Below are 25673 nucleotides of genomic sequence, written 5' to 3'. Positions count from 1 at the left end.
AGTAATAAGAAAATCAAGATTCAAATCGAAAATCGCCCATAGGGTTGAAAAAAAATCTAGATTTTATTTTTTGTCAAAATCGCCCAGCCCTAATTCCAATATAATATTGTTTGAGCATATAAAATGCTCAGGCATCTATCAAGACATACCTACAATATGTCTTGATAGGCATTTTCATAAGAGCCCAAGGGGCCTTACTTAGGCTTTGGCTGTCACTGTAAAATAGTCAGCCTAATCGATTGGGCAAGCCTGGGGTGATAAAGGGAGCCCCCTCCCTTTGTTGGTGCTGCAATTTGTACAGATTTAATTTGCATTGTTTATTTATTTTTTAAATCTAAATGCAGTTTTTTTTCTTCTGTATGCGAATTTCAGCGTGAACTTTCCCTAAAGATTACATCCATGGAAATAAATATGTATTTGGGCCTTTTAACTTTAATTTCAAATAAGAATAAAAGCAACCACATGCGTAAAGGACTGCTTCTGTCGTCAAACGTACAGGATCAAGACACCATTCTGCAGTCACCTTTCAGTATCACTCTTATTATTATTTATATGATGTGGTATTACATAAAACTTTTATATTTTTTGTGCAGTTCTTCAGGACAAAAATTATTTAGATAAAAATCAAAGCTCAAGTGGTAGGTATCCGCACAAGTTTTCTAGGTTTCAGACATGACTTCAAATCTAGTTTAGCTAGATCATAGGTCAAAATGGCATTTGTTGGAGGTATACTCCGGACATATACCTCAAACGTACAATGCAAATGCAGTGTGAATAGACTGTCTGTTGTATAGCAATTTCTAAAATGTTATACCGCCTAAAACAAATACATGGCATTGCAAGGAAATGAATGCATTCTGAAGTTATCATATGTATGTTTTCTCACCTCAAGGATCAATGGCTGAAAGATTATTGGTTGTTCCAAATACATTATCTGCCAATATTCATTTTAGTACTGTTCTGGTCTCATTTTTTAGGCACTCACACAGGTTAAAGTTTTTTGTTTCATCATTGGATTAGCAGTCAGTAAAGCGATCATCCCTATAAACAATGATTCTTATATGAACCTTTTCTGCAATTGCTGAAATTAAACCTTATCATTTAACACACCTTGTTGACCCTTTCTGCCTTAGTGCAGATAGTTGGGTTACTGTTTTCTTAGGACGGTCTGCAACTGAATACTGCTGTTTAGCTTACTCTGAATTTCTCTGTCCCCTGGATCAGTGGGACATGTCTATCTGTATTGATTATTTTAATTATCTCTTGATTGTTCCAGATACCAAAGTTTGACAGAAGCTATTTTTTTAAAAAGGTTTTCTTTTATTAACTTTTCTCATGGTACAAAATTACAAAAGTACAACATTGTAATAAAAAACAAACAGAGCATACTGACCAACCAAAACTAGTTGGCAATAACAATCACCACAAAATATGAGACCTTCACAAGGCAAAAGCCACTATTTAGACAAGAAGGATCACATAAGGATATTCGTATTTCGCAATTAAAACAGGATCATAAGGTGACCATTATTATTGCCCAGAACAGACAAAACAAACACCTATTCACACATTCGCTCCACTCATCTCCCAGTGCTCCCTCTCCAGCCAGTAAGAAGGAGAAAAAAACAAAACAAAAAACACATTAGATAGCAGTGTCAGAGGTCTCCAACCACCTAGCCCATATCTTCCCAAATTTGTCAGGGCATCTCCTTCTAAGGTATAACTTCTGATACATGGGTACATACTTATTTACCAATTGCAACCAATGTTCTAGACTAGGACACACAGTGGTTTTCCATGCCATAATCATAACCTTCCTAGCACAAAACAAAGCAAATCGAAAAAATATTTTGTCATAATTGCCTTGTACTATCTTATTCATAATGCCCAAGAGGCACACCTGAGGGGAGAGAACCCGGGGAAACGGAAATTTTTCATGAAGAAACGCCACAACCCTAGACCAGAATGACGAAATCCTGGGACAGGACCATACACAGTGGAGGTACGTGCCAACATCCGACTGACATCTAAAACAGCTATCCGACCCGGAGGCCCCAATTCTCTGAAGTCTAACCGGAGTGTAATAAATCCTGTGTAAGAACCGTGACAGTTATTAGTGCACAAGATTTTTTAATACAGAGTCAAAGAATGAGAGCTCCACCTCTCTCCACTCCTCCGACAAATCAGGGATATCTCTCTTCCACCCCAGGAACGCCCTATCAAAGGTCGTTTTACAGACGACAACAACAACAAGGCATAGGTTTGAGTAAGAGTTTTAGGAAGGTCTGGGGTGCCAAGCAAGTCCTCTACTCTGGAAAACCCCAAAGCTGGCATGACAGAACCAAACTGGGCCGAGCAGGCATGTCTTGATTGGAGATAGTGATAAAAAGCCTTCCTCGAGACCCCAAACCGCACCTCAAGCTCAGAAAAGGAGACAAAACCACTATCCACAGAGTATATTTGGCCTAAAAATCGAACCCCTACCCCAGCCCACATCATCGCTCCCGGCAGGGACACCAGGTGAGGCAACCATGGATTGTTCCATAATGGAGTCCTAGGGGAGACAGAAGAATCCGCAACATCTCTCATTAATATATGTGCTTTCTTCCAGGCACTAGCTATAGTTTTTAACGGTAGTGGCGCCCGACACTAGTGCTTAAACCTATATAATAAGTTAGTAAGACTCTTATAGGAAGCCCTGAGTGCTCCTCCCAGCGCGGTGGCCGCATTACTTAAATCAATATCAATCCACCAGTAAGCCAGCACCAGCTGCAAAGCCAAGTAATATAGATAAAGGTTGGGTGCTGCCATCCACCCCATGCTCTTTGGGGCCTGTAGAAGACTGAGACTAAACCTAGGTGTGCCCCCTCTGCCAGTGGAACCCACGTAGAATCCCATCCAGTTGCCAAAAAATTGTTTGGGCAAGATAATCGGAGTAGGTACAAATATGGAGTAGGTAAAGAAATTTAGGCAGATATATAATTTTGAAAACATTTATCCTACCATATAAGGAAAGGGGGAGGTTCCTCCAAGTTTCTAGCTACTTTTCAGTGGAGGCCACTTAGACCAATTAACCTGATAAACCCGAAAAGGCCCCAAAAGTGTCAATCAGCTGTAGGAGCGAAGCCAACGACGGACCATCATCCGCCAAGTACACCAACGTATCACCTGCATACAGGGATATTTTCTCAACCAGCGAACCTCGAGTGATACCAGTAATTGAAGTGGAATGCCTCACTGCCAGCGCCAGAGGCTCAATCGCAAGAGCAAATAACAAAGGGGAAAGTGGACACCCCTGACGCGTACCTCGTCCCAAAGGGAAGGGTTTAGAGACATCCAGATTTGTTCTCACTCTAGCCACAGGCCGTTCATATAAAAGTCTGACAGATGCAATTTATTAGATTTTTTTAGCCCCAGGAACGGCTCATTTGAAACACTTCATAAGGGTAACCCTTAATATTGTACTGATGAAGTCAAACTGAGAGCGAAAAACAAGACTCAGCAATATACTAATAAACATACTCGCTCACTAACAGCAAGCAGTGTTCTGTCCTTTGAAATTGTCCCTGTTTTCTTTCCACCTCATGCATTTAGAGCATAAAATGTGTAATAAGCAGTGTCATTGTTAAACCATCCCAGGAAGAGAGAACTGAATAAACAATTGTGATGATATAGGTGGCTTCAAGCTTCTTATGACAGGGCAGAAAACGGGGATTGCCAATGCTGGTGATGCCCTTGTAACGGAGTGTGTAGAGTGCTTTTGTACTGTGTAGTTGATGTTTGTGTATGATGTTTAAGCCGATAATTGTAAAAGTGAATGGTGTAGGTCTGAATTAGACTGTTTTGGTCTGGTATTCTCTCATATCTGAGTTTATGCTTGTAACATTTACTGGAGGCATTCAAATCTGGATAGACGCTGTGTGCTGACATTTTAACAGAGGAAGAACTCTGCATTATTAAGTGGAATGGAAATGGTCTATGTACAAATGTGTACTTATTCAAAACCTGCTACTTACCCCTGATCTCCCTCCCCTATTTATAAAAAAAAACAAACAAACATGAAACTAAGAACATACATTCTTAAGGGAAAATCCTGGGATGTATATAATTTTTCGGTAAAAATGGCACCTGTCAGAATGTCCCGTTTTTTTGGTTGTTTTTTTTCTTTGTATGATTCACTTCTCCCTTCTTTTTTCTTGTGCTGGAAATGGTGTTTCGGGGACTTCATAAATAGTGGTGAACACAACTTTTTTTTTTTGCATGGAATTGCACTACAAAACTTGCAGAATTGCATCAATAAATCTGCCTTAATATATCCTGCACTTATTTGGAGGAATTCATCAACCTTTCTACGCGTAGTAAATTTAGACACACGGGCCTTTTACCCAGCCCTCGCCATTTTTGAAAGGAAAGCAGCAGGGCGGGTCCACCACGACCCGTCAATTCAATTATATTTTACATCAGAAAACTGGGGTAAATTATAGTGGAGATATAATGTATGTATGTATGTATTAGTCCTTCTCAATGAATTAGAATATCATCAAAAAGTACATTTCAGTAATTCAATTCAATTCAATAAGTGAAACTCATATATTATATAGATTCATTACACACGGGAGTGATCTATTTCCAGCATTTTATTATTTTAATGTTGAAGATTATGGCTAACCGTTAATGAAAACCCAAAATTTAGTGTCTGAGAAAATTAGAATATTATATAAGCCCAATTTCAAAAATGATTTTTAATACCGAAATGTTCGCCTACTGGAAAGTATGTCCAGTATATGCACTCACTACTTGGTCAAGGCTCCTTTTGCATGAATTACTGCATCAATGCGGTGTGGCATGGAGGCGATCAGTCTGTGGCACTGCTGAGGTGTAAAGGAAGCCCAGGTTGCTTTGTAGCGGCCTTCAGCTAGCCTGCATTGTTGGGTCTGGTGTTTCAACCTCCTCTTGACAATACCCCATAGATTCTCTATAGATATATATATGTGTGTATATATATATACATATACAGTGAAGGAAATAAGTATTTGATCCCTTGCTGATTTTGTAAGTTTGCCCACTGTCAAAGTCATGAACAGTCTAGAATTTTTAGGCTAGGTTAATTTTACCAGTGAGAGATAGATTCTATAAAAAAAAAATAAAAAAATAACATTGTCAAAATTATATATATTTATTTGCATTGTGCACAGAGAAATAAGTATTTGATCCCTTTGGCAAACAAGACTTAATACTTGGTGGCAAAACCCTTGTTGGCACGCACAGCAGTCAGATGTTTTTAGTAGTTGATGATGAGGTTTGCACACATGTTAGATGGAATTTTGGCCCACTCCTCTTTGCAGATCATCTGTAAATCATTAAGATTTCGAGGCTGTCGCTTGGCAACTCGGATCTTCAGCTCCCTCCATAAGTTTTCGATGGGATTAAGGTCTGGAGACTGGCTAGGCCACTCGATGACCTTAATGTGCTTCTTTTTGAGCCACTCCTTTGTTGCCTTGGCTGTATGTTTCGGGTCATTGTCGTGCTGGAAGACCCAGCCACGAGCCATTTTTAATGTCCTGGTGGAGGGAAGGAGGTTGTGACTCAGGATTTGACGGTACATGGCTCCATCCATTCTCCCATTGATGCGGTGAAGTACTCCTGTGCCCTTAGCAGAGAAACACCCCCAAAACATAATGTTTCCACCTCCATGCTTGACAGTGGGGACGGTGTTCTTTGGGTCATAGTCAGCATTTCTCTTCCTCCAAACATGGCGAGTTGAGTTAATGCCAAAGAGCTCAATTTTAGTCTCATCTGACCACAGCACCTTCTCCCAATCACTCTCAGGATCATCCAGATGTTCATTTGCAAACTTCGGATGGGCCTGTACATGTGCCTTCTTGAGCAGGGGGACCTTGTGGGCACTGCAGGATTTTAATCCATTACGGCATAATGTGTTACCAATGGTTTTCTTGGTGACTGTGGTCCCAGCTGCCTTGAGATCATTAATAAGTTCCCCCCGTGTAGTTTTCGGCTGAGCTCTCACCTTCCTCAGGATCAAGGATACCCCACGAGGTGATATTTTGCATGGAGCCCCAGATCGATGTCGATTGACAGTCATTTTGTATGTCTTGCATTTTCTTACACTGCAGATTTTACGCAACAGATTTCATTGCGAAAAATCTGCAGCATAATACAGTAGCAGTAGAGTGGATGATATTTGAGCAAGTCTCATCCACACGTTGCGTAAATAACCCACCGAAAAGTCGTTTGTAAATTGACCGGTGGTACGTTTTTTTAAAATCCGCAGTATGTCAATTTATGTTGTGGAATCGCTGGTTTTCTGTTGCAGGTTTTTTCTATTGAATTCAATGTGGAGGTAAAACCTGCAACAATTCGCACATGTTGCCATTTTTGCAGCGGAAAAGCTGCGTTATCGGGTGCGTCAGCCTTAAAAGTTCCTAGGGCAGCACATTGCTAAATACGGCCCTGCAGTCTTGATAAATATCCCAGATTTGTTCTCTCCTAGGCAGGCAGCCACTTCACTGAAAAAGCAGAGCAGGGAATTAACTGCCCAGAATTGAGGGTAACTTGACCATAGACTGCCTAAACGAGGACATATTGAGCTCTCCCTGGAGAACAAGATACCATAAGAACCACGTTTGTTTGTTTTATTAGTGCGCGTGTGTGTGTGTTTGTTTGCCAATGTTTGATTCCAGCTAATCTAAGTAATTATGGGAATCTGGTTCTAATTGCGGACTACATGCAAATGTGTTGTACCCCACATCCGCCAATTAAACACAGATGCCTCATTTTACATTTAATGATATCTTTTCCTTTGTTACACATAATAGAATTATTTCAATTTAAACTTCTTACTTACAAGGTTTATGTCTTTGTTTCTTAATTGGTTATTTGTGATTTGCAGACTTACTGTAATAGAAAAGATTTGCGACTTGATTTAGATTTCTTTGGTTCGAATGATGCATGATCAAAAGCTGTCTATTGGAGGGAAATAGTTCTCAGAATGGATTTTCACACTCTGGTTTTGGTGCGATCTTTACGGCTGCGTTTTTACCCTGCCGTTTTAACACGGAAAACCCGGCAAAATAACCCACCGAAACCGTAGAGTGAAAACTCAGCTGTAGATGTGGATGTTCCAATAAATAAGCCATAATAACCCATGAATTAATCTATATTATATGTTATGGTTAGTTGTGTCTTTTTTTGTCTATAATGTCTACATGATTTGACTCGTACGTTTCAATTTTTAGTAATTTTTTTTTATTTTTTGTGCCTAAGGTGCGAGTTGACAGTGGAATTCAAGAAGGAAGCGACATCAGCATTTACTATGATCCTATGATTTCAAAAGTAAGTTTCTAATCCTGCTACAGGAGTCAAAATTGAATAGTTAGCACATTTCATTTCACTACTAATATTGGTCAGTCACCTTGAAAAAGGAAGACTACAAAGTGGGAACTAGATGTAGAATTCTGTTTATGTATGCTTTTTGATTCAAGAAAGCAGTAGGTGAACACAGATCTTGATTTTATAATTACTTTTAGGCTCCAAAATCATCAGCTTTATCACCCAAACCCATTTTAAATTAATGAGGAATAATAATGTATTCAAAGACAGAAGGATATATGCCTGGGAGCAATACTGCATTATGGTTGATTCATAGTAGATGCTGTACAGCATTTAAAAGGAGGAACATTAAATTACTGAACTAAAGAAGGCAATCATCTGTGCGTTTCTAGTTTTTATTATTTCAGGGAATTTATCTATGGAGTATTTCACTGTGCTTGTTTATGAATTTTTAGTCTTAAGAAATAAAAAAATAAAATAAAAAAGTCCTCTTTGAACCTTTGCTTTCCATGCTACGTTAACACTGTTTGTTATAGTTGGTGACCCATGGTGGCAATCGTGCTGAAGCCTTGAAGCGAATGGAAGACGCGTTAGACAATTACATCATCCGAGGTAATCTCTATGAAAAATATTTAATATATTCATTAGCACAATAAAAATTCTAGCTAATAAGCGCAAATTAATAGTGGGGCCTTGTACTATTTAAGCAGATTAAATGCCTGCAAATATAACAAACTTTACTTCATGAGCACAGTCTAAAGAAATGGTTTTCAATTTTTCTTTTTTTGATTCCAGAATTGTTTACATAATCTGGTTTAAGTTTTTTTTTTTACTGTTTCATAACAAAGGATTGTTAACCAAATCCGGAGAGGTCCGGTCAGTACAATAGCAGAACTCTCTTTGGGTCCTAATTTGGTAAATGCTGTAACCATTACGAATACACTGGGAGTGTGGCGTCAGCGGGTGTTTAATCTGCAAAAGTAGTAATTGGGGACCCTCTGCTGCAGAAAAATATAGGAAAAATTATATTTCCAGAAACAGATTGTTATTGCAAACTTGGATATATTAACATTTATTTCTGAGGAAACTTTTCAAAAGAGTGATGACTTTTTTTCAGATGCCTAAAAAGTAAATCTTTTGCTCTGCCATTACGGAAGCAGATTAGGCCCCGCCGTGAGACGAAGCCTAAGGGATGTTAACACAGCCCATTTTCGTCCATTTCTCGGGCCGTAAACGCCCGAAAAATCGGAAGCAGAACGCCTCCAAACATTGCCCATAGATTTCAATCGGAAAAATGGCGTTCTGTTCCGACGGGCCGTTTTGAAAAATAGCCGCGAAAAAAGTGCAGGTCACTTCTTGGGACGTTTTTGGAGCAGTTTTTCATTGACTATGGAACAGCTCCAAAAACTACCGTAAAAAACGCAGCGAAAAACCGCGAGTGGCTTAAAAAACTTCTGAAAATCAGGAGCTGTTTTACCTTGAAAACAGCTCCGTATTTTCAGACACTTTTGACTCAGCATGTGAACATATCCTAATTGGCTTGCTGTCAGTGAATGACTGACAGATCTAATACATTGCACTACATAGGTAGTGCAATCTATTAGAAAACAAAAATCAGACAGTTGGACCTTCAAGTCCCCTAGTGGGACTTAAAAGTTTTATTATGTTTTAAAACTTTTTCTTTACACTTTTTTTTGAAGTAATAAAATAAAACAAAACACAATCGCCCTTTTCCCTTATCAAGTCCATCATTATTGAAAAAAATAATAAACCATACATATTTGGTATCGCTGCGAACTAAACGGCCTAAACTATAAAAATATAATGTTATTTATTCAGTGCGGTGAACGGCGTAAAAAACTATACCAGAATTTCTGTGTTGTGGTCACTTTGCAATACAAATATTGAAATAAAAAGTGATCGAAAAGTTGCATGTATCCAAAACTGGTACCTATATAAACTATAGCTCGTCTCGCAAAAAACAAGCCCTCATACAGCTCCGTCGACGAAAAAATACATTCTTTTTACAACAGTAATTTTATTGTGCAAAAAGTTGTAAAACGTAAAAAAGTTCTATAAATTAGGTATCGCCAGAATCGGACTGACCCGCAGAATAAAGTTAACATGTAATTTATAATGCATAGTGAACTCTGTATATAAAAAGCAATGCCAGAATTGCAGTTCTTTGGTCACCTGGCCTCCCAAAAAATAGGATAAAAAGTGATCCAAAAGTCGTATGTACCCCAAAATGGTACCAATAAAAACTATAGCACGTCCTGCAAAAAAACAGCCCTCATACCACTAAGTCTATGAAAAAATAAAATTAGTGAAGGCTCCAATAAGCCAGGAAAGAAAAACATATGCAGTTGTGCAGGCTCGAGGGGAACATTTCTTCTGTTTCAAGGGGCGAATTATCAAGGCCCTAAATTTAGGGAACCAGGAAGGGTAGGGCCAAAACATTTCTGCTGGAAGCGAGGGCGCCCGCATTATACCAGGACAACACTTCCCAGCAAATTTCCATAACTGCAAAGGTGCGGAATGTGGACCAAAAGGGGATAAGTAAGGACACCATTTATCAGTGCGACACCGGCCTGTGCAGAAAGGATTGTGTCCCAGCGTAACACACATCTATGGATTTTACAGTTGTTTATTTAGCCCAATTATTCTACCACCTGACTATGCCCCTGATGTACTCTGCCCAGATTACATATGCCCCACATCATAAATGGAAACATTGAGAAGTGTAGTTTCCAAAATGTGGTCAGTTCTCTTTTTCATTTATTTGTTGAGAAATTGAAAAATTTTGAGCTAAAGCTACGTCTTATTGAAGAAAAGGGATTGTTTTTATTTTCACTGCCCAATTCTAATAAATTCTATAAAAATAACTTGTGGGGTCAAAATGCTCACTACACCCCTAGATAAATTCCTCAAGGGGTGTAGTTTCATAAATGGAGTCACTTTTTGGGTGTTTTCATTGTTTTGTCCCCTCAGGGGCTTTGTAAATGTGACATGGCCTCCGCAAACCATTCCTGCTAAATGTGATCTCCAAAAGCCAAATAGCGCTCTTTCCGTTCTAAGCCCTGCCTTGTTTCTGAACAGCCATTTATGACCACATGTGGGGTATTGTTTTACTCGGGAGAAATTGCTTTACAAATTTTGCAGTGCTTTTTCCCCTTAAGTCTTTGTGGAATTGAAAACATATTTTCTAAACCTACGTTTTAAAAAAAAAAAAAATTTAGATTTTGATTTTCACAGCCTACTTCCAATAATTTCTGCAATAAACCTGTGGGGTCAAAATCCTCACTATGCCCCTAGATAATATCCTTGAGGTGTGTAGTTTCCCAAATGGGGTCACTTTTGGGGGATTTCCACTGTTTTGAAACCGCAAGAGCTCTTCAAACCTGACATGGTGCCTAAAATATATTCTAATAAAAAGAAGGTTCCAAAATCCACTAGGTGCTCCATTGCTTCTGAGGCCTTTGCTTCAGTACATTACCAAACTAGGGTCACATGTGGGATATTTCCTAAAACTACAGAACCTGGGCAATAAATATGGAGTTGCATTTCTTTGGTAAAACTTTCTGTGTTACAAAAAAAAATGGATTGAAAATAGATTTCTGCAAAAAAAAAAATGAAATTTGTAAATTTCACCTCTACTTGCTTTAATTCCTATGAAATGTCTAAAGGGTTAAGAAACTTTCTAAATGCTGTTTTGAATACTTTGACGGGTGATATTTTTTTAATGCGGTTACTTATTGGGGGTTTCTAATATTTAAGGCCCTCAAAGCCACTTCACAACTGAGCTGGTCCCTGTAAAAATAGCCTTTTGAAATTTTCTTGAAAATGTGAGAAATTTCTGCTAAAGTTCTAAGCTATGTAACGTCATAGAAAAATAAAAGGATGTTAAAAAAATTATGCCAATCTAAAGTAGACATATGGGGGATGTTAATTAGCTACAATTTTGTGTGGTATAACTGCCTGTCTTAAAAGCAGATACATTTAAATTTAGAAAAATGTCAATTTTTGAAATTTTTCGCTAAATTTGTGTTTTTTACAATTAAATACTGAATGTATCGAGCAAATTTTGCCAGTAACATGAAGTCCAATGTGTCCAGAGAAAACAATCTCCGAATCGCTTGGATAGGTAAAAGCATTCCGAAGTTATTACCACATAAAATGAAACATGCCTGATTTGAAAAATGAGGCTCTGTCAGGAAGGTCAAAAGTGGCCAAAGAGGGAAGGGGTTAAACTAATAATTTGTTGATTACCCTTTTATTTTATGACATCATTCAGTCTTTTTGGATAGAAGTCTATTAGCATGGCACATCTTGACTTGGCAACTGTTGCCCACTCTAACTTGCAAAAGCGATCCAAATCTGTCAGATTGCAAGGGCATCTCTTGTCTACAGCCCTCTTCAGGTCAGCCCACAGATTTTCAGTGGGATTTAGGTCTGGGCTCTGGCTGGGCCATTCCAAAACTTTTATCTCTTTCTGGTGAAGCTTTTCTTTTATTGATTTGGAGGTATATTTTGGGTCGTTATGCTGATTCCTCTTCATCTTCAGCTTTTTAGCAGAGGCCTGCAGGTTTAGTGCCAATATTGACTGATATTTGGAACTGTTTATAAATCCCTCCACCTTGACTAAAGCCCCAGTTCCAGCTGCAGAAAAACATCCCCAAAGCATAATGCTGCCTCCGCCATGCTTCACTGTGGGTGTGTTGTTCTTTTGGTGATGTGAAGTGCTGGCTTTGCGCAAAACATACCTTTTTTAATTATGGCCAAAACGTTCAACCTTGGTCTCATCAGACCATAACACCTTATCCCACATGCTTTTGGCAGACTTGATGTAGGTCTTTGTAAAACATAGCTTGGCATGGATCGTTTTCTTTGTTAGAAAAGGCTTCTGTTTTGCCACCCTACCCCACAGCCCAGACATATGAAGAATACGAGCGATTGTGGTCACATGCACTACACGACCGCTGTCAGAAAGTCCTACAGCTCCTTCAATGTTGCTGTAGACCAATTTTCGTCTTGTCTTTTCATCAAGTTTTGAAGGCTGTCCAGTTCTTGGTAATGTCACTGTTGTGCCAAATGTAATCTACTTCTTGATGTCGGTCTTCACTGTGTTTCATGGTATATCTAATGCCTTGGAAATTCTTTGGTACCCTTCTCCTGACTGATGCCTTTGAACAATCCGATCCCTTTGATGTGTGGTAAGCTCTTACGGATCATAGCTTTTGCTGTCACATGCAACAAAAAAAAGGTCAGGAAAATCCTAATAGAACAGCTGAACTTTATATGGGGTTACTCAGAATCACTTTAAAGAGGCTCTGTTAGCAGTTTATAACGTCCCTTTGTTGTAGATAACTTCTGTTTCTTTTGTTTTGTTTTTTTAAACTAACATTTTATTATTGACTAAGTTATGAACATTTTTCGATTTATGCAAATTTTTTCTAAATGCCCAACTGGACATTACTTTTCTAGTCACCAAGTGGGTGTTGTATAGAAAAGTGTATGACACTGACCAATCAGCGTCATACACTTCTCTTCATTCCTTCCCTGCTTGATTCACAGCACATTGTGATCTCGCAAGATTACGCCGAGACGTCACTTCTTACCGCAAGTCCTTCACGGGAGCGACAGAAGACTGAACAGACATAGCCTCTAGCAGTGCCAGGATGTTTATCCCAATCTGCAGCGGCTAGTGGCGATGTCTGTTCAGTCTCCCGTCGCTACGGTGAAGGACCTGTGGGAGGAAGTGACGTCACCACGTGATCTCGCAAGAGACCAATCTTGTGTCATACACTTTTCTATACAACGGCCACTTTGTGAATAGAAAAAAAACACCCATTTGTGCATTCAGAAAAATTTGCATAATTTCAAAAATGTTCATAACTTGGTAAATTAACTTTTAAAAAAAACAAACCGTAGTTATCTGCATCAAAGCTGCTATTAGATTATTTAGGAGATAGGGAAGTAGTTATAAACTGGTGATAGAGCCTCTTTAACCCCTTCCCGCTCCTTGACGTACTATTACGTCATGGCAGCTGTATCGTTCGCGCTCCATGCCGTAATAGTACGTCTCGGGAGTAACGGCCGTTTCGGCCGTCCTCCCGACACATACAGGAGCTGTGACAGCTGCTGTCTTGTTCAGCAGCTGTCACAGCTCCTACAGCGGGGACCGATCGCTGTGTCCCCGCTGATTAACCCCTTAAAAGCCGCGTTCTATAGAGATCGCGGCTTTTTAGGGGTTAAGCTGCCATCGCCGGCCTGCTACGCGATAGCGGCCGGCGATGGTGACTATGGCAACCGGACACCAAACAATGGCGTCCGGCTATGCCATAGACGGAAGCCTAGTGGGTCCTGACAACGTCAGGACCCACTATGCTTGCTGTCAGTGAGTAGCTGACAGTTCTAATACACTGCACTACGCATGTAGTGCAGTGTATTAGAATAGCTATCAGGGCCTCCTGCCCTCATGTCCTCTAGTGGGACAAAGTAATAAAGTGAAAAAAAAGTTAAAAAAAGATGTGTAAAAATAAGAAAATAAAAGATTTAAAAGTAATAAAAGTAAAAATCCCCCCTTTTCCCTTATCAGTCCTTTATTATTAATAAAAATATATAAACAAACAAATAAACTATACATAATTGGTATCGCCGCGTCCGTAACGGCCTGAACTACAAAATTATTTCATTATTTATCCCGCACGGTGAACGCCGTAAAATAAAATAATAATAAACCGTACCACAATCACAATTCTTTGGTCACTTCACCTCCCAAAAAATGGAATAAAAAGAGATCAAAAAGTCGCATGTACCGAAAAATGGTACTGATCAAAACTACAGTTCGTTACGCAAAAAATAAGTCCTCGCACGGCTATATTGATTGAAAAACAAAAACGTTCTGGCTCTTAGCCCCTTAATGACCGGGCCATTTTGCACGTTAATGACCAAGGATTATTTTTTGTTTTTTCACGGTCGCATTCCAAGAGTCGTAACTCTTTTTTTATTCCGTCGACATAGCCGTATAAGGGCTTGTTTTTTCCGGGACGAGTTGTATTTTGTAATTTTACAATTTTTAGATGCTTATAACATATTGATTAACTTTTATTAACTTTATTTTAGGAGAGAATTGAAAATAAGCAGAAATTCCAGAATTGATTTTCACGCTATAAATTTACGCCGTTTACTATGCAGCGTAAATAACATGTTAACTTTATTCTATGGGTCGGCACGATTACAGGGATACCAAATATGTAAAGGTTTTATATGTTTTTTCTACGTTTGCACAATAAAAAGCCTTTTAGAAAAAAATTACTTGTTTTTGCATCGCCGCGTTCCAAGAGCCGTCATTTTTTTATTTTTCCGTCGATGTGGCCGTACGTGGGCTGGATTTTTGCGGGACAATGTGTAGTTTTCATTAGTACTATTTTGGGGTACATAGGACTTATAGATGAACTTTTATTTTATTTTTTATGGGGGGAATGGGAGAAGAGAGAGAATTTTGCCGTTGTTTTTTCCGTTTTCTTTGGACGCCGTTCATCCGGCGGTTTAATTAATGTGTTCATTTTATTGGTCAAGTTGTTACGATCGCGGGGATACCATATATGTGTATGTGTGATTTGTTTTGACCGTTTTATTAAATAAAACCACTTTTTGGGGCAAAACAGTAGTTTTATTGGACTTTGACTGTAATTTTTTTAATTTTTTTTTTCACAAACTTTATTTAACGGTTTTACTTTTTTTTTTTTAGTCCCACCAGGGGACTTCACTATGCGATGTGCCGATCGCATATATAATGCTTTGGTATACTTCGTATACCAAAGCATTATTGCCTGTCAGTGTAAAACTGACAGGCAACCTATTAGGTCATGCCTCTGGCATCGCCTAACAGGCAGATGCTGAAGACAGACCTGGGGGTCTTTGTTAGACCCCCGGCTGTCATGGAAACCCGACGGCGAACCGCGATTTGTTTGCGGGGGCGCCGATCGGGAGACAGAGGGAGTTCCCCCTTCTGTCAAACACATTAAATGCTGCTGTCACTGTTGGCAGCGGCATTTAATGGGTTAAACTGCTGGAATCGGCGCGTGCTTCGATTCCGGCAGTTGCAGCAGGAGCCAGGCTGTGTATAACAGCCGTGCTCCTGCCGCTGATCGCATGGGTAAACTGTCAGTACCCGCGCGATCACAGGACGGATATATCCGTCCTCCTGCGCGAACTAGCAGCTGCTGAGGACGGATATATCCGTCCTTCGGCGTTAAGGAGTTAGAATAAGGTAACACAAAAAGTGAATGATTGTTTACAAAACGTATTTTATTGTGCAAACGCCATAAGACCTAAAAAAACTATAAACATCTGGTATCGCCGTAATCGTATCGCCCCGCAGAATAAAGTGAATGTGTCATTTATAGCGCACGGTGAACGCTGTAAAAAAAATAGAATAAAAAAACAATAGTAGAATTGCTGTTTATTAGTCACCACGCCACCTAAAAATAGAATAAAAACTGATCAAAAAGCCGCATGCACCCCAAGAAAACTACAATGCATTCCTCAAGGGGTCTAGTTTCCAAATTGGGGTCACTTTTGGGGGGTTCCCAATGTTTTGGCACCACAAGACCTCTTCAAACCGGACATGGTGCCTAATAAAAAGGAGGCCTCAAAATCCACTAGGTGCTCCTTTGCTTCGGAGGCCGGCGCTTCAGTCCATTACCGTACTAGGGCCACATGTGGGATATTTCTCAAAACTGCAGAATCTGGGCAATAAGTACTAAGTTGCGTTTCTCTGATAAATCCTTTTGTGTTATAAAAAAAAATGGTATAAAGAGGATTTTCTGACAAAAAAAAAATGTACATTTCACCTCTACTTTGCTCTAAATTTTTGTGAAACACCTAAAGGGTTCATAAACTTTCTAAATGCTGTTGTGAATACTTTGAGGGGTTTAGTTTCTAAAATGGGGTATTTGATAGGGGTTTCTAATATATGGGCCCCTCAAAGCAACTTAAGAACTGATCTGGAACCTAAAAAAATAAATAAATGAGGCAATACTTCGCTTCTAACATTATACTGATAATAAGCCGTGCCCACCCCTAGATGACCCCAGTTTTGACCGTTTGTATAAACGGAGACCCCTATTAGACCGTTTCAGTGCCCGGTTTTCCCAAGTATACACCCCCGAGAAGTGTTTTTCTATTGATGAGTCCCTGGTACATTTTAAAGGGAGGGTTCAATTCCGCGAGTACCTGCCGGGTAAGAGGGCAAGGTATGGCGTGAAGATGTATAAGCTGCGAGAGTGCATCCGGGTATACATACAGGTTTAGGATATATGAAGGAAAGGCCACCCCCAAACCAGACTGCATCCTGGACTACAATAGGTACATGGGAGGGATGGACTTGTAAGATCAAGCCCTGAAGCCCTACAGCGCCATGCGGTGTGGTATAAGAAGCTGGCCGGGCACATCATACAGATGGCATTGTACAAATGCGTACATGCTACGTCGATGTGCAGGCCAGACGGGAACTTTCCTGGAATTTCAAGAGGTGATTATCAAGAACCTAATCTTTAGGGACCAAGAAGGGGGGCACCCAGTACTTCTGGAAGCGGGGCCACACGCATCGTACCAGGGCGGCAACACTTTCCAGGGGAAGTTCCCCAAACTGGCAAGAAGGGAAAAAGTCAAAAGAGGTGCAAAGTCTGCTATAAGAGGGCGATAATGGATGACACAATATATCAATGTGACACGTGTCCCGAATAACCAGAGCTCTGTATGAAAGTGTTTTAAAATTTATCATACATCCCTTGGTTTATAATTTACCCCAATTTTACTTACCCCGATGCACTCCACACAGCTTATCCCCCCTCGTCTTTCCCCTCTGGGCCCTGCTGTGTGTCCAGGCAGCTGATAACAGCCACATGTAGGGTATTGCCATACCCGGGAGAACCCACATTACAGTTTATGGGGTGTATGTGTCCGGTCAAAATGCTCACTACACCTCTAGATGAATGCCTTAAGGGTGTAGTTTTTAAAACGGGGTCACTTCTTGCGGGTTTCAACTGTACTGGTACCTCAGGGGCTTCTGCATACATGACTTCGCACTAGAAAATCCCCAGTAGGCCAAATGGTGGTCCTTTCCTTCTGAGCCCTCCCATGGGCCCAAACGGCAGTTTATCACAACAAATGGGGTATTGCGGCACTCAGAACAAATTGCGCAACAGAATGGGGTATTTTTTTTCTTGTGAAAATAAGAAATTTTCAGCCAAAACTACATATTATTTGAAAAAAATAATTTTGTTTTCATTCCCAGCCCAATTCAAATAAGTTCTGTGAAAAAACTATGGGGTCAAAATGGTCACAACACCCATAAATGAATTCCTTGAGGGGTGTAGTTTCCAAAATGGGGTCACTTCTGGTGGGTTTCCATTGCTTTGATACCTCTGGGGCTCTGCAAATGCGACATGGCACCCGAAAACCAAACCAGCAAAATCTGTACTCCAAAGAACACACAGCGCTCCTTCCCTTCTGAGGCCTCCCATGGGCCCAAACGGCAGTTTATTGCCACAAATGGGGTATTGATGCACTCAGGAGAAATTGGGCAACAAAATTGAGTATTTTGTTCCCTGTGAAAATAAGAAATTTTGGTAAAAAATTACATCTTATTGGAAAAAATGTCATTTTTTTAATTTCACAGCCCAATTGAAATAGGTGCTGTGAAAAAACTGTGTGGTCAAAATGCTAACAACAACCATAAATGAATTCCTTGAGGGGTGTAGTTTCCAAAATGGGGTCACTTTTGGTGGGTTTCCATTGCTTTGATACCTCTGAGGCTCTGCAAATGCGACATGGCACCCGAAAACTAATCCAACAAAATCTGGACTCCAACAAACATATAGCGCTCCTTTCCTTCTGAGCCCTCCCATGGGCCCAAACTGCAGTTTATCACCACAAATGGGGTATTGCCACACTAAGGACAAATTGGGCAACAAAATGGGGTATTTTGTTCCCTGTGAAAATAAGAAATTTTGATCACAAATGACATTTTATCGGAAAAAATGAAATTTTTTTCATTTCAGAGCCCAATTCAAATACGTGCTGTGAAAAAACTGTGCAGTCAAAATGGTAACAACAACCCTAAATGAATTCCTTGAGGGGTGTAGTTTCCAAAATGGGGTCACTATTGGGGGATTCCTACTGTTTTGACACCTCAACACCTCTTCAAACCTGGCATGCTGCCTAAAATATATTCTAATAAAAAAGAGGACTCAAAATGCACTAGGTGCTTCTTTGCTTCTAGGGCTTGTGTTTTAGTCCACGAGCGCAGTAGGGCCACATGTGGGACATTTCTAAAAACTGCAGAATCTGGACAATACATATTTAGTAGTGTTTCTCTGGTAAAACCTTCTGTGTTACAGAAAAAAAAAATGAATAAAATTGAAATTCAGCAAGAAAAATGAAATTTGCAAATTTCACCTCCACTTTGCTTTAATTCCTGTGAAATGCCTGAAGGGTTAAAAAACTTTCTAACTGCTGTTTTGAATACTTTGAGGGGTCTAGTTTTTAAAATGGGGTGTTTTATCAGGGTTTCTAATACATAGGCCCCACAAAGCCACTTCAGAACTCGAGGTACCTTAAAAAAAAGGCTTTTGACATTTTCTTAAAAATATGAGAAATTGCTGTTTATGTTCTAAGCCTTGTAACGTCCAAGAAAAATAAAAGAATGTTCAAAAAACGATGCCAATCTAAAGTAGACATATGGGAAATGTGAACTAGTGACTATTGTGGGTGGTATAACCGTCTGTTTTACAAGCAGATGCATTTAAATTCTGAAAAATGCAATTTTTTCAAAATTTTCTCTACATTTTGCAATTTTTCACCAATAAACACTGAATATATCGACCAAATTTTACCACGAATATGATGCCCAATGTGTCACGAGAAAACAGTCTCAGAATCGCTTGGGTAGGTTTAAGCATTCCGACGTTATTACCACATAAAGTGAAATATGTCAGATTTGAAAAATGGGCTCTGAGCCTTAAGGCCAAAACTAGGCTGCGTCCTTAAGGGGTTAAATAATGACAGCTGTGTACGGACTACTATTTAACATGAGTTTAAGGCCTTATTCACACGGACATGTCAGTTTTGCGAGCGCAAATGGTCCGTGTGTCTTCAGCATATGGTGCACAGCTGTGTGATTTTCGCGCAGCCGGCATCATTATGACACTCTGGTTTTATGTTTACAAACAGAAAAGCACGTGGTGCTTTTTGGTTTTCAGTCATAGTTTTTACTACTGTAGCGCGCATCACGCGCAGCACCCAGAAGTGCTTCAGTGTGCCGTGCGCGATTTGCACGCACCCATTGACTTCAATGGGTGCACGCTGCGCGAAACACGGCCAAATATAGGAAATGTCAAGAGTTTCACGCAGCGCACATATGCCGCGTGAAATTCACTGACAGTCTGAACGGCCCCATTCATTAACATAGGTCCGTGCCACGCGCGTGAAAATCACGCACGTAGCACGGACGTATTATACGTTCGTGTGAATAAGGCCTAAATGTGATTAGCTAATACTGAACACAAACCCATCCCCAATTATAAGAGGGTGTTCACACTTATGCAACCACATTATTGTCGTTTTTCCCCACTAAGTAATTTCAGTTTGTATTTCAATGGAATTGTACAGATTATGGGTCACATTAAAGGTGGAAAAAGTTCTGAAATGATTCATCTTGTACTGATTTTTTGACATTACACACCCCTGTTAAAATTCAAGGTTTTTGTTGACTTTTTATATCCTTGGTATGTTTAAAATGCCCAGTAAGAAGATTCCAAATCCTTAGAGATCCAGGGAGCTATATTCCTTTTGATGCACGTTGCATTTTTTAGTCAATGTTTTTGTTGAGCAGCTTTACATTACAATGCCCCATATTTACCCCTGTATTCACGGACTGTGATTACTTTGTCAGCTAGCGACAAGTCTCCTGAAACTTTTGTTATCACCTTTTTGTACAGGTCTACTCTAGGAGATTTATTTTGCTGCAGTATACGTCTGAACAAGACATCCCAACTTGTAAGCTTTTAGCTTCGTAGCTTTTATTACATTTTTTTGCAAGTCCTAACTTCCATCGCAATTCTCAATAACCTATTACCATAGAAGGTGGGGAAATGCAAATAATTTGTTTTCCACCATGTTTCTCCACCCACTATCCTAAGATATGAAATAAACATCTTGTTTTTGCATTTATAATGGATGTCATCCCCATGAGACAAATATTTTACAATGTTTTTTAAATGTTTTTTTGCAGTGTTCAAAGTGCGAAAATTGTATGGTTCAGGTTGTTACGGTCACCGCTACACCAATTATGTATAGTTTTGTTTTCTTAAAATTTTTACTTATTAAACTACTACGCTATAACACTGCAATACTTCTGTTTTGCAGTATATTATGCCTGTCTGTGTAACGCTGACAGGTATCTTATTATGCCCTGCCTCTGTGCTATTGTTAGGCCACGGCTGCTATAACATCCCTTCTAACCCCCACGATCGTGTCACAGAGTTAGCCCCCACCCTCTGTCTAACCACTTAGATGATGCGGTCAGCATTGTAAGCAGTATATAATTCCGGTGCCCGCTTGTGATGTCGCTGGGCACAGCTCCTGTGCTTGGGCCATTTCCATGACGTAGTATTACATCAATTCACAGAAAATCCATAGTTCCCATGACATAAGAGGTTAAAGACATTTTCCAGTTTATTTTATTCAAATTAAACCTGATCATTATATGACGATATGTTATTCAACTTTTTATATACTTGGTCTTTCAGTTTCTCACCGTTTTCAAGATCTTCTTGGAATTCGTATACAATGCATTCGGACAGTCTTCGGACCCTTTCACTTTTCTCACATTTTGTGATGTTGAGGCTAAAATAAAAAAAAAAAAGCACGTTTTTCCCCATCATTCTTCACTCAATAGCCCATAATGACAAGGTGAAAATAGAATTTAGAAATGTTTTCAAATTTATTAAACATGAAAAACTCAAATTTCATATGGACATAAGTCTTCAGACCCTTTTCTATGACGCTTGAAATTTAGCTCTGGGGGCCTCCCATTTCTCTAGATCATCTTTGAAATGTTTATACACCTTGATTCGAATCTACCTGTGCTAAATTTATTTGATTGGACATGATTTTGAAAGACACACCCCTGTCTATATAAGTGTCACAACTGAAAATGCATATCAGAGCAAAAACCAAGCAATGAGGAGAAAAGAACTCCGAGCTCAGAGACAGCATTGTGTGGAGGCACAGATCTGGAGAAGCGTGCAAAATTTTTTCTGGTTCACTGAAAGTTCCCAAGAGCACAGTGGACACCATACTTCTTAAAGTGTAGCTAAACGTTTAACAAATGTATAGGAGTACGGAATCAATAGAAAGTCTATGAGCCTGTACTCCAATACATTTATTGCCGGAAAAAGCCGAAGAGGATGAGCACTCACACGAGCGCTTCAGCTGCTTCGTTTTAGCGATTGGTGGGGGTCTCAGTGCTCGGAACCCACCAATCAAAACTTCTGACATGTTACTATGACATGTCAGAAGTTTGTTGTACGTTTAGTTACCCTTTAAGGACACAGCCTGTTTTGTTTGGCCTTATGGACGAGGCCAGTTTTTTTAAATCTAACATGTCACTTTAAAGAGGACCTGTCACTAGGTTCTAGAAAGTGATTCAGCAGTCTCGCCTAATAGCTGCTGTGCCTCTTGAGTCCAGCGGTGTTTGTCTTGCACTTGTGTGTACCTCCTTGGCTGAGCTATGGATCCCTCTATATTTAGCAATGAATTTGGAAATTACTTGCTGGCTAGCCAAATGAGTTTGGCCTCCAGCGAATCTCAGTGGGCGGAGCTACCACTGAGTCTGACGTTGACCTATCTGCAAGAGGTTGTTTCCTAAAGTCCGTCTTCAGCTAGCCTCATCGCGTGAGACCACGCTGGCTGAAGACTGACTCCTGCGATAACAGCCGGCTGTCATCGCATGAGTCAGTCCATTTTGGAAACTACACCCCTCAATGCATGTATCATTTGCCTGGACTAGGGCTGGGCGATTAATCAAATTAATTCGTCCTCAAGACCTCTGACGATTCTGTTTTTTAACAGAATCCTTAAATCTATTTTTTATTTTTTTTAGTGTTGCCGTACTGCAGGAGTAAGCTCCCTCCCGCCATCTCGTCACTGCCTGATCTGCCCCATCTGACAAGCTGCGCCCTGTTCTGTGTCTGCTTCCCTACGGAACTGCTGTTCTGTAGTGAACAAAATGATGCAGTGCGGAACAGCAGTTCCATGGGGAAGCAGAGACTCCTAGTATATAGCCACACCGCACTGTAGATACTACCCCTCCTTGCAGATCGCACCCGCCTTGCCTTGCAGATCGCACCCGCCTTGCCTTGCAGATCGCACCCCCCTTGCCTTGCAGATCGCACCTCCCTTGCCTTGCAGATCGCACCTCCCTTGCCTTGCAGATCGCACCTCCCTTGCCTTGCAGATGGCACCCCCCTTGCCTTGCAGATGGCACCCCCCTTGCCTTGCAGATCGCACCCCCCTTGCCTTGCATTTCGCAACCCCCCTTGCCTTACATTTCGCAACCCCCCTTGCCTTACATTTCGCACCCCCCCCTTGCCTTACATTTCGCACCCCCCCTTGCCTTGCAGATCGCACCCCCCCTTACCTTGCAGATCGCACCCCCCTTGCCTTGCAGATCGCACCCCCCCTTGCCTTGCAGATCGCACCCCCCCTTGCCTTGCAGATCGCACCCCCCCTTGCCTTGCAGATCGCACCCCCCCTTGCCTTGCAGATCGCACCCCCCCTTGCCTTGCAGATCGCACCCCCCCTTGCCTTGCAGATCGCACCCCCCCTTGCCTTGCAGATCGCACCCCCCCTTGCCTTGCAGATCGCACCCCCCCTTGCCTTGCAGATCGCACCCCCCTTGCCTTGCAGATCGCACCCCCTTGCCTTGCAGATCGCACCCCCTTGCCTTGCAGATCGCACCCCCCCTTGCCTTGCAGATCGCACACCCCCTTGCATTGCAGATCGCACCCCCCATTTGCCTTGCAGATCGCACCCCCCATTTACCTTGCAGATCGCACCCCCCCTTGCCTTGCAGATCGCACCCCCCTTGCCTTGCAGATCGCACCCCCCTTGCCTTGCAGATCGCACCCCCCATTTGCCTTGCAGTTCGCACCCCCCATTTGCCTTGCAGATCGCACCCCCCTTGCCGATCGCACCCCCCCTTGCCGATCGCACCCCCCCTTGCCGATTGCACCCCCCCTTGCCGATTGCACCCCCCCTTGCAGACTGCACCCCCCTTGCAGATTGCACCCCCCCTTGCAGATTGCACCCCCCCTTGCAGATTGCACCCTCCCTTGTCTTGCAGATTGCACCCCCCTTGTCTTGCAGATTGCACCCCCCTTGCCTTGCAGAGCGCACCACCCCCTTGCCTTGCAGAGCGCACCACCCCCTTGCCTTGCAGAGCGCACCACCCCCTTGCCTTGCAGAGCGCACCACCCCCTTGCCTTGCAGAGCGCACCACCCCCTTGCCTTGCAGAGCGCACCACCCCCTTGCCTTGCAGAGCGCACCACCCCCTTGCCTTGCAGAGCGCACCACCCCCTTGCCTTGCAGAGCCCACCACCCCCTTGCCTTGCAGAGCGCACCACCCTTTTGCCTTGCAGAGCGCACCACCACCTTGCCTTGCAGAGCGCACCACCCCCTTGCCTTGCAGAGCGCACCACCCCCTTGCCTTGCAGAGCGCACCACCCCCTTGCCTTGCAGATTGCACCCCCCCTTTCCTTGCAGAGCGCACCACCCATTTGCCTTGCAGAGCGCACCACCCATTTGCCTTGCAGAGCGCACCACCCATTTGCCTTGCAGAGCGCACCACCCATTTGCCTTGCAGAGCGTACCACCCATTTGCCTTGCAGAGCGCACCACCCATTTGCCTTGCAGAGCGCACCACCCATTTGCCTTGCAGAGCGCACCACCCATTTGCCTTGCAGAGCGCACCACCCATTTGCCTTGCAGAGCGCACCACCCATTTGCCTTGCAGAGCGCACCACCCATTTGCCTTGCAGAGCGCACCACCCATTTGCCTTGCAGAGCGCACCACCCATTTGCCTTGCAGAGCGCACCACCCATTTGCCTTGCTGAGCGCACCACCCATTTGCCTTGCAGAGCGCACCACCCATTTGCCTTGCAGAGCGCACCACCCATTTGCCTTGCAGAGCGCACCACCCATTTGCCTTGCAGAGCGCACCACCCATTTGCCTTGCAGAGCGCACCACCCATTTGCCTTGCAGAGCGCACCACCCATTTGCCTTGCAGAGCGCACCACCCATTTGCCTTGCAGAGCGCACCACCCATTTGCCTTGCAGAGCGCACCACCCATTTGCCTTGCAGAGCGCACCACCCATTTGCCTTGCAGAGCGCACCACCCATTTGCCTTGCAGAGCGCACCACCCATTTGCCTTGCAGAGCGCACCACCCCCTTGCCTTGGAGCGCACCACCCCCTTGCCTTGGAGCGCACCACCCCCTTGCCTTGGAGCGCACCACCCCCTTGCCTTGGAGCGCACCACCCCCTTGCCTTGGAGCGCACCTCCCCCTTGCCTTGGAGCGCACCACCCCCTTGCCTTGGAGCGCACCACCCCCTTGCCTTGGAGCGCACCACCCCCTTGCCTTGGAGCGCACCACCCCCTTGCCTTGGAGCGCACCACCCCCTTGCCTTGGAGCGCACCACCCCCTTGCCTTGGAGCGCACCACCCCCTTGCCTTGGAGCGCACCACCCCCTTGCCTTGGAGCGCACCACCCCCTTGCCTTGGAGCGCACCACCCCCTTGCCTTGGAGCGCACCACCCCCTTGCCTTGGAGCGCACCACCCCCTTGCCTTGGAGCGCACCACCCCCTTGCCTTGCAGAGCGCACCACCCCCTTGCCTTGCAGAGCGCACCACCCCCTTGCCTTGCAGAGCGCACCACCCCCTTGCCTTGCAGAGCGCACCACCCCCTTGCCTTGCAGAGCGCACCACCCCCTTGCCTTGCAGAGCGCACCACCCCCTTGCCTTGCAGAGCGCACCACCCCCTTGCCTTGCAGAGCGCACCACCCCCTTGCCTTGCAGAGCGCACCACCCCCTTGCCTTGCAGAGCGCACCACCCCCTTGCCTTGCAGAGCGCACCACCCCCTTGCCTTGCAGAGCGCACCACCCCCTTGCCTTGCAGAGCGCACCACCCCCTTGCCTTGCAGAGCGCACCACCCCCTTGCCTTGCAGAGCGCACCACCCCCTTGCCTTGCAG

General features: G+C 42.7%; 1 protein-coding gene across 3 annotated transcripts in view; it reads left to right on the top strand.

Moving 5' to 3' along the window:
• Positions 1 to 25673, top strand: part of PCCA (propionyl-CoA carboxylase subunit alpha) — a 614152-nt gene that overhangs the window by 285626 nt on the left and 302853 nt on the right. For all 3 annotated transcript variants that reach the window (XM_075852453.1, XM_075852451.1, XM_075852452.1), the window contains 2 exons: positions 7285 to 7353; positions 7887 to 7962. In XM_075852453.1, coding sequence (XP_075708568.1) covers positions 7285 to 7353; positions 7887 to 7962 — 145 coding nt within the window. The remainder of the gene's footprint in view (positions 1 to 7284; positions 7354 to 7886; positions 7963 to 25673) is intronic.

This window comes from Rhinoderma darwinii, chromosome 2 (assembly GCF_050947455.1).
Source record: "Rhinoderma darwinii isolate aRhiDar2 chromosome 2, aRhiDar2.hap1, whole genome shotgun sequence".
NCBI lineage: Eukaryota > Metazoa > Chordata > Amphibia > Anura > Rhinodermatidae > Rhinoderma > Rhinoderma darwinii.
Note: the sequence above shows the minus strand (reverse complement) of the source record. Positions and strands in the feature narration are given on the sequence as shown.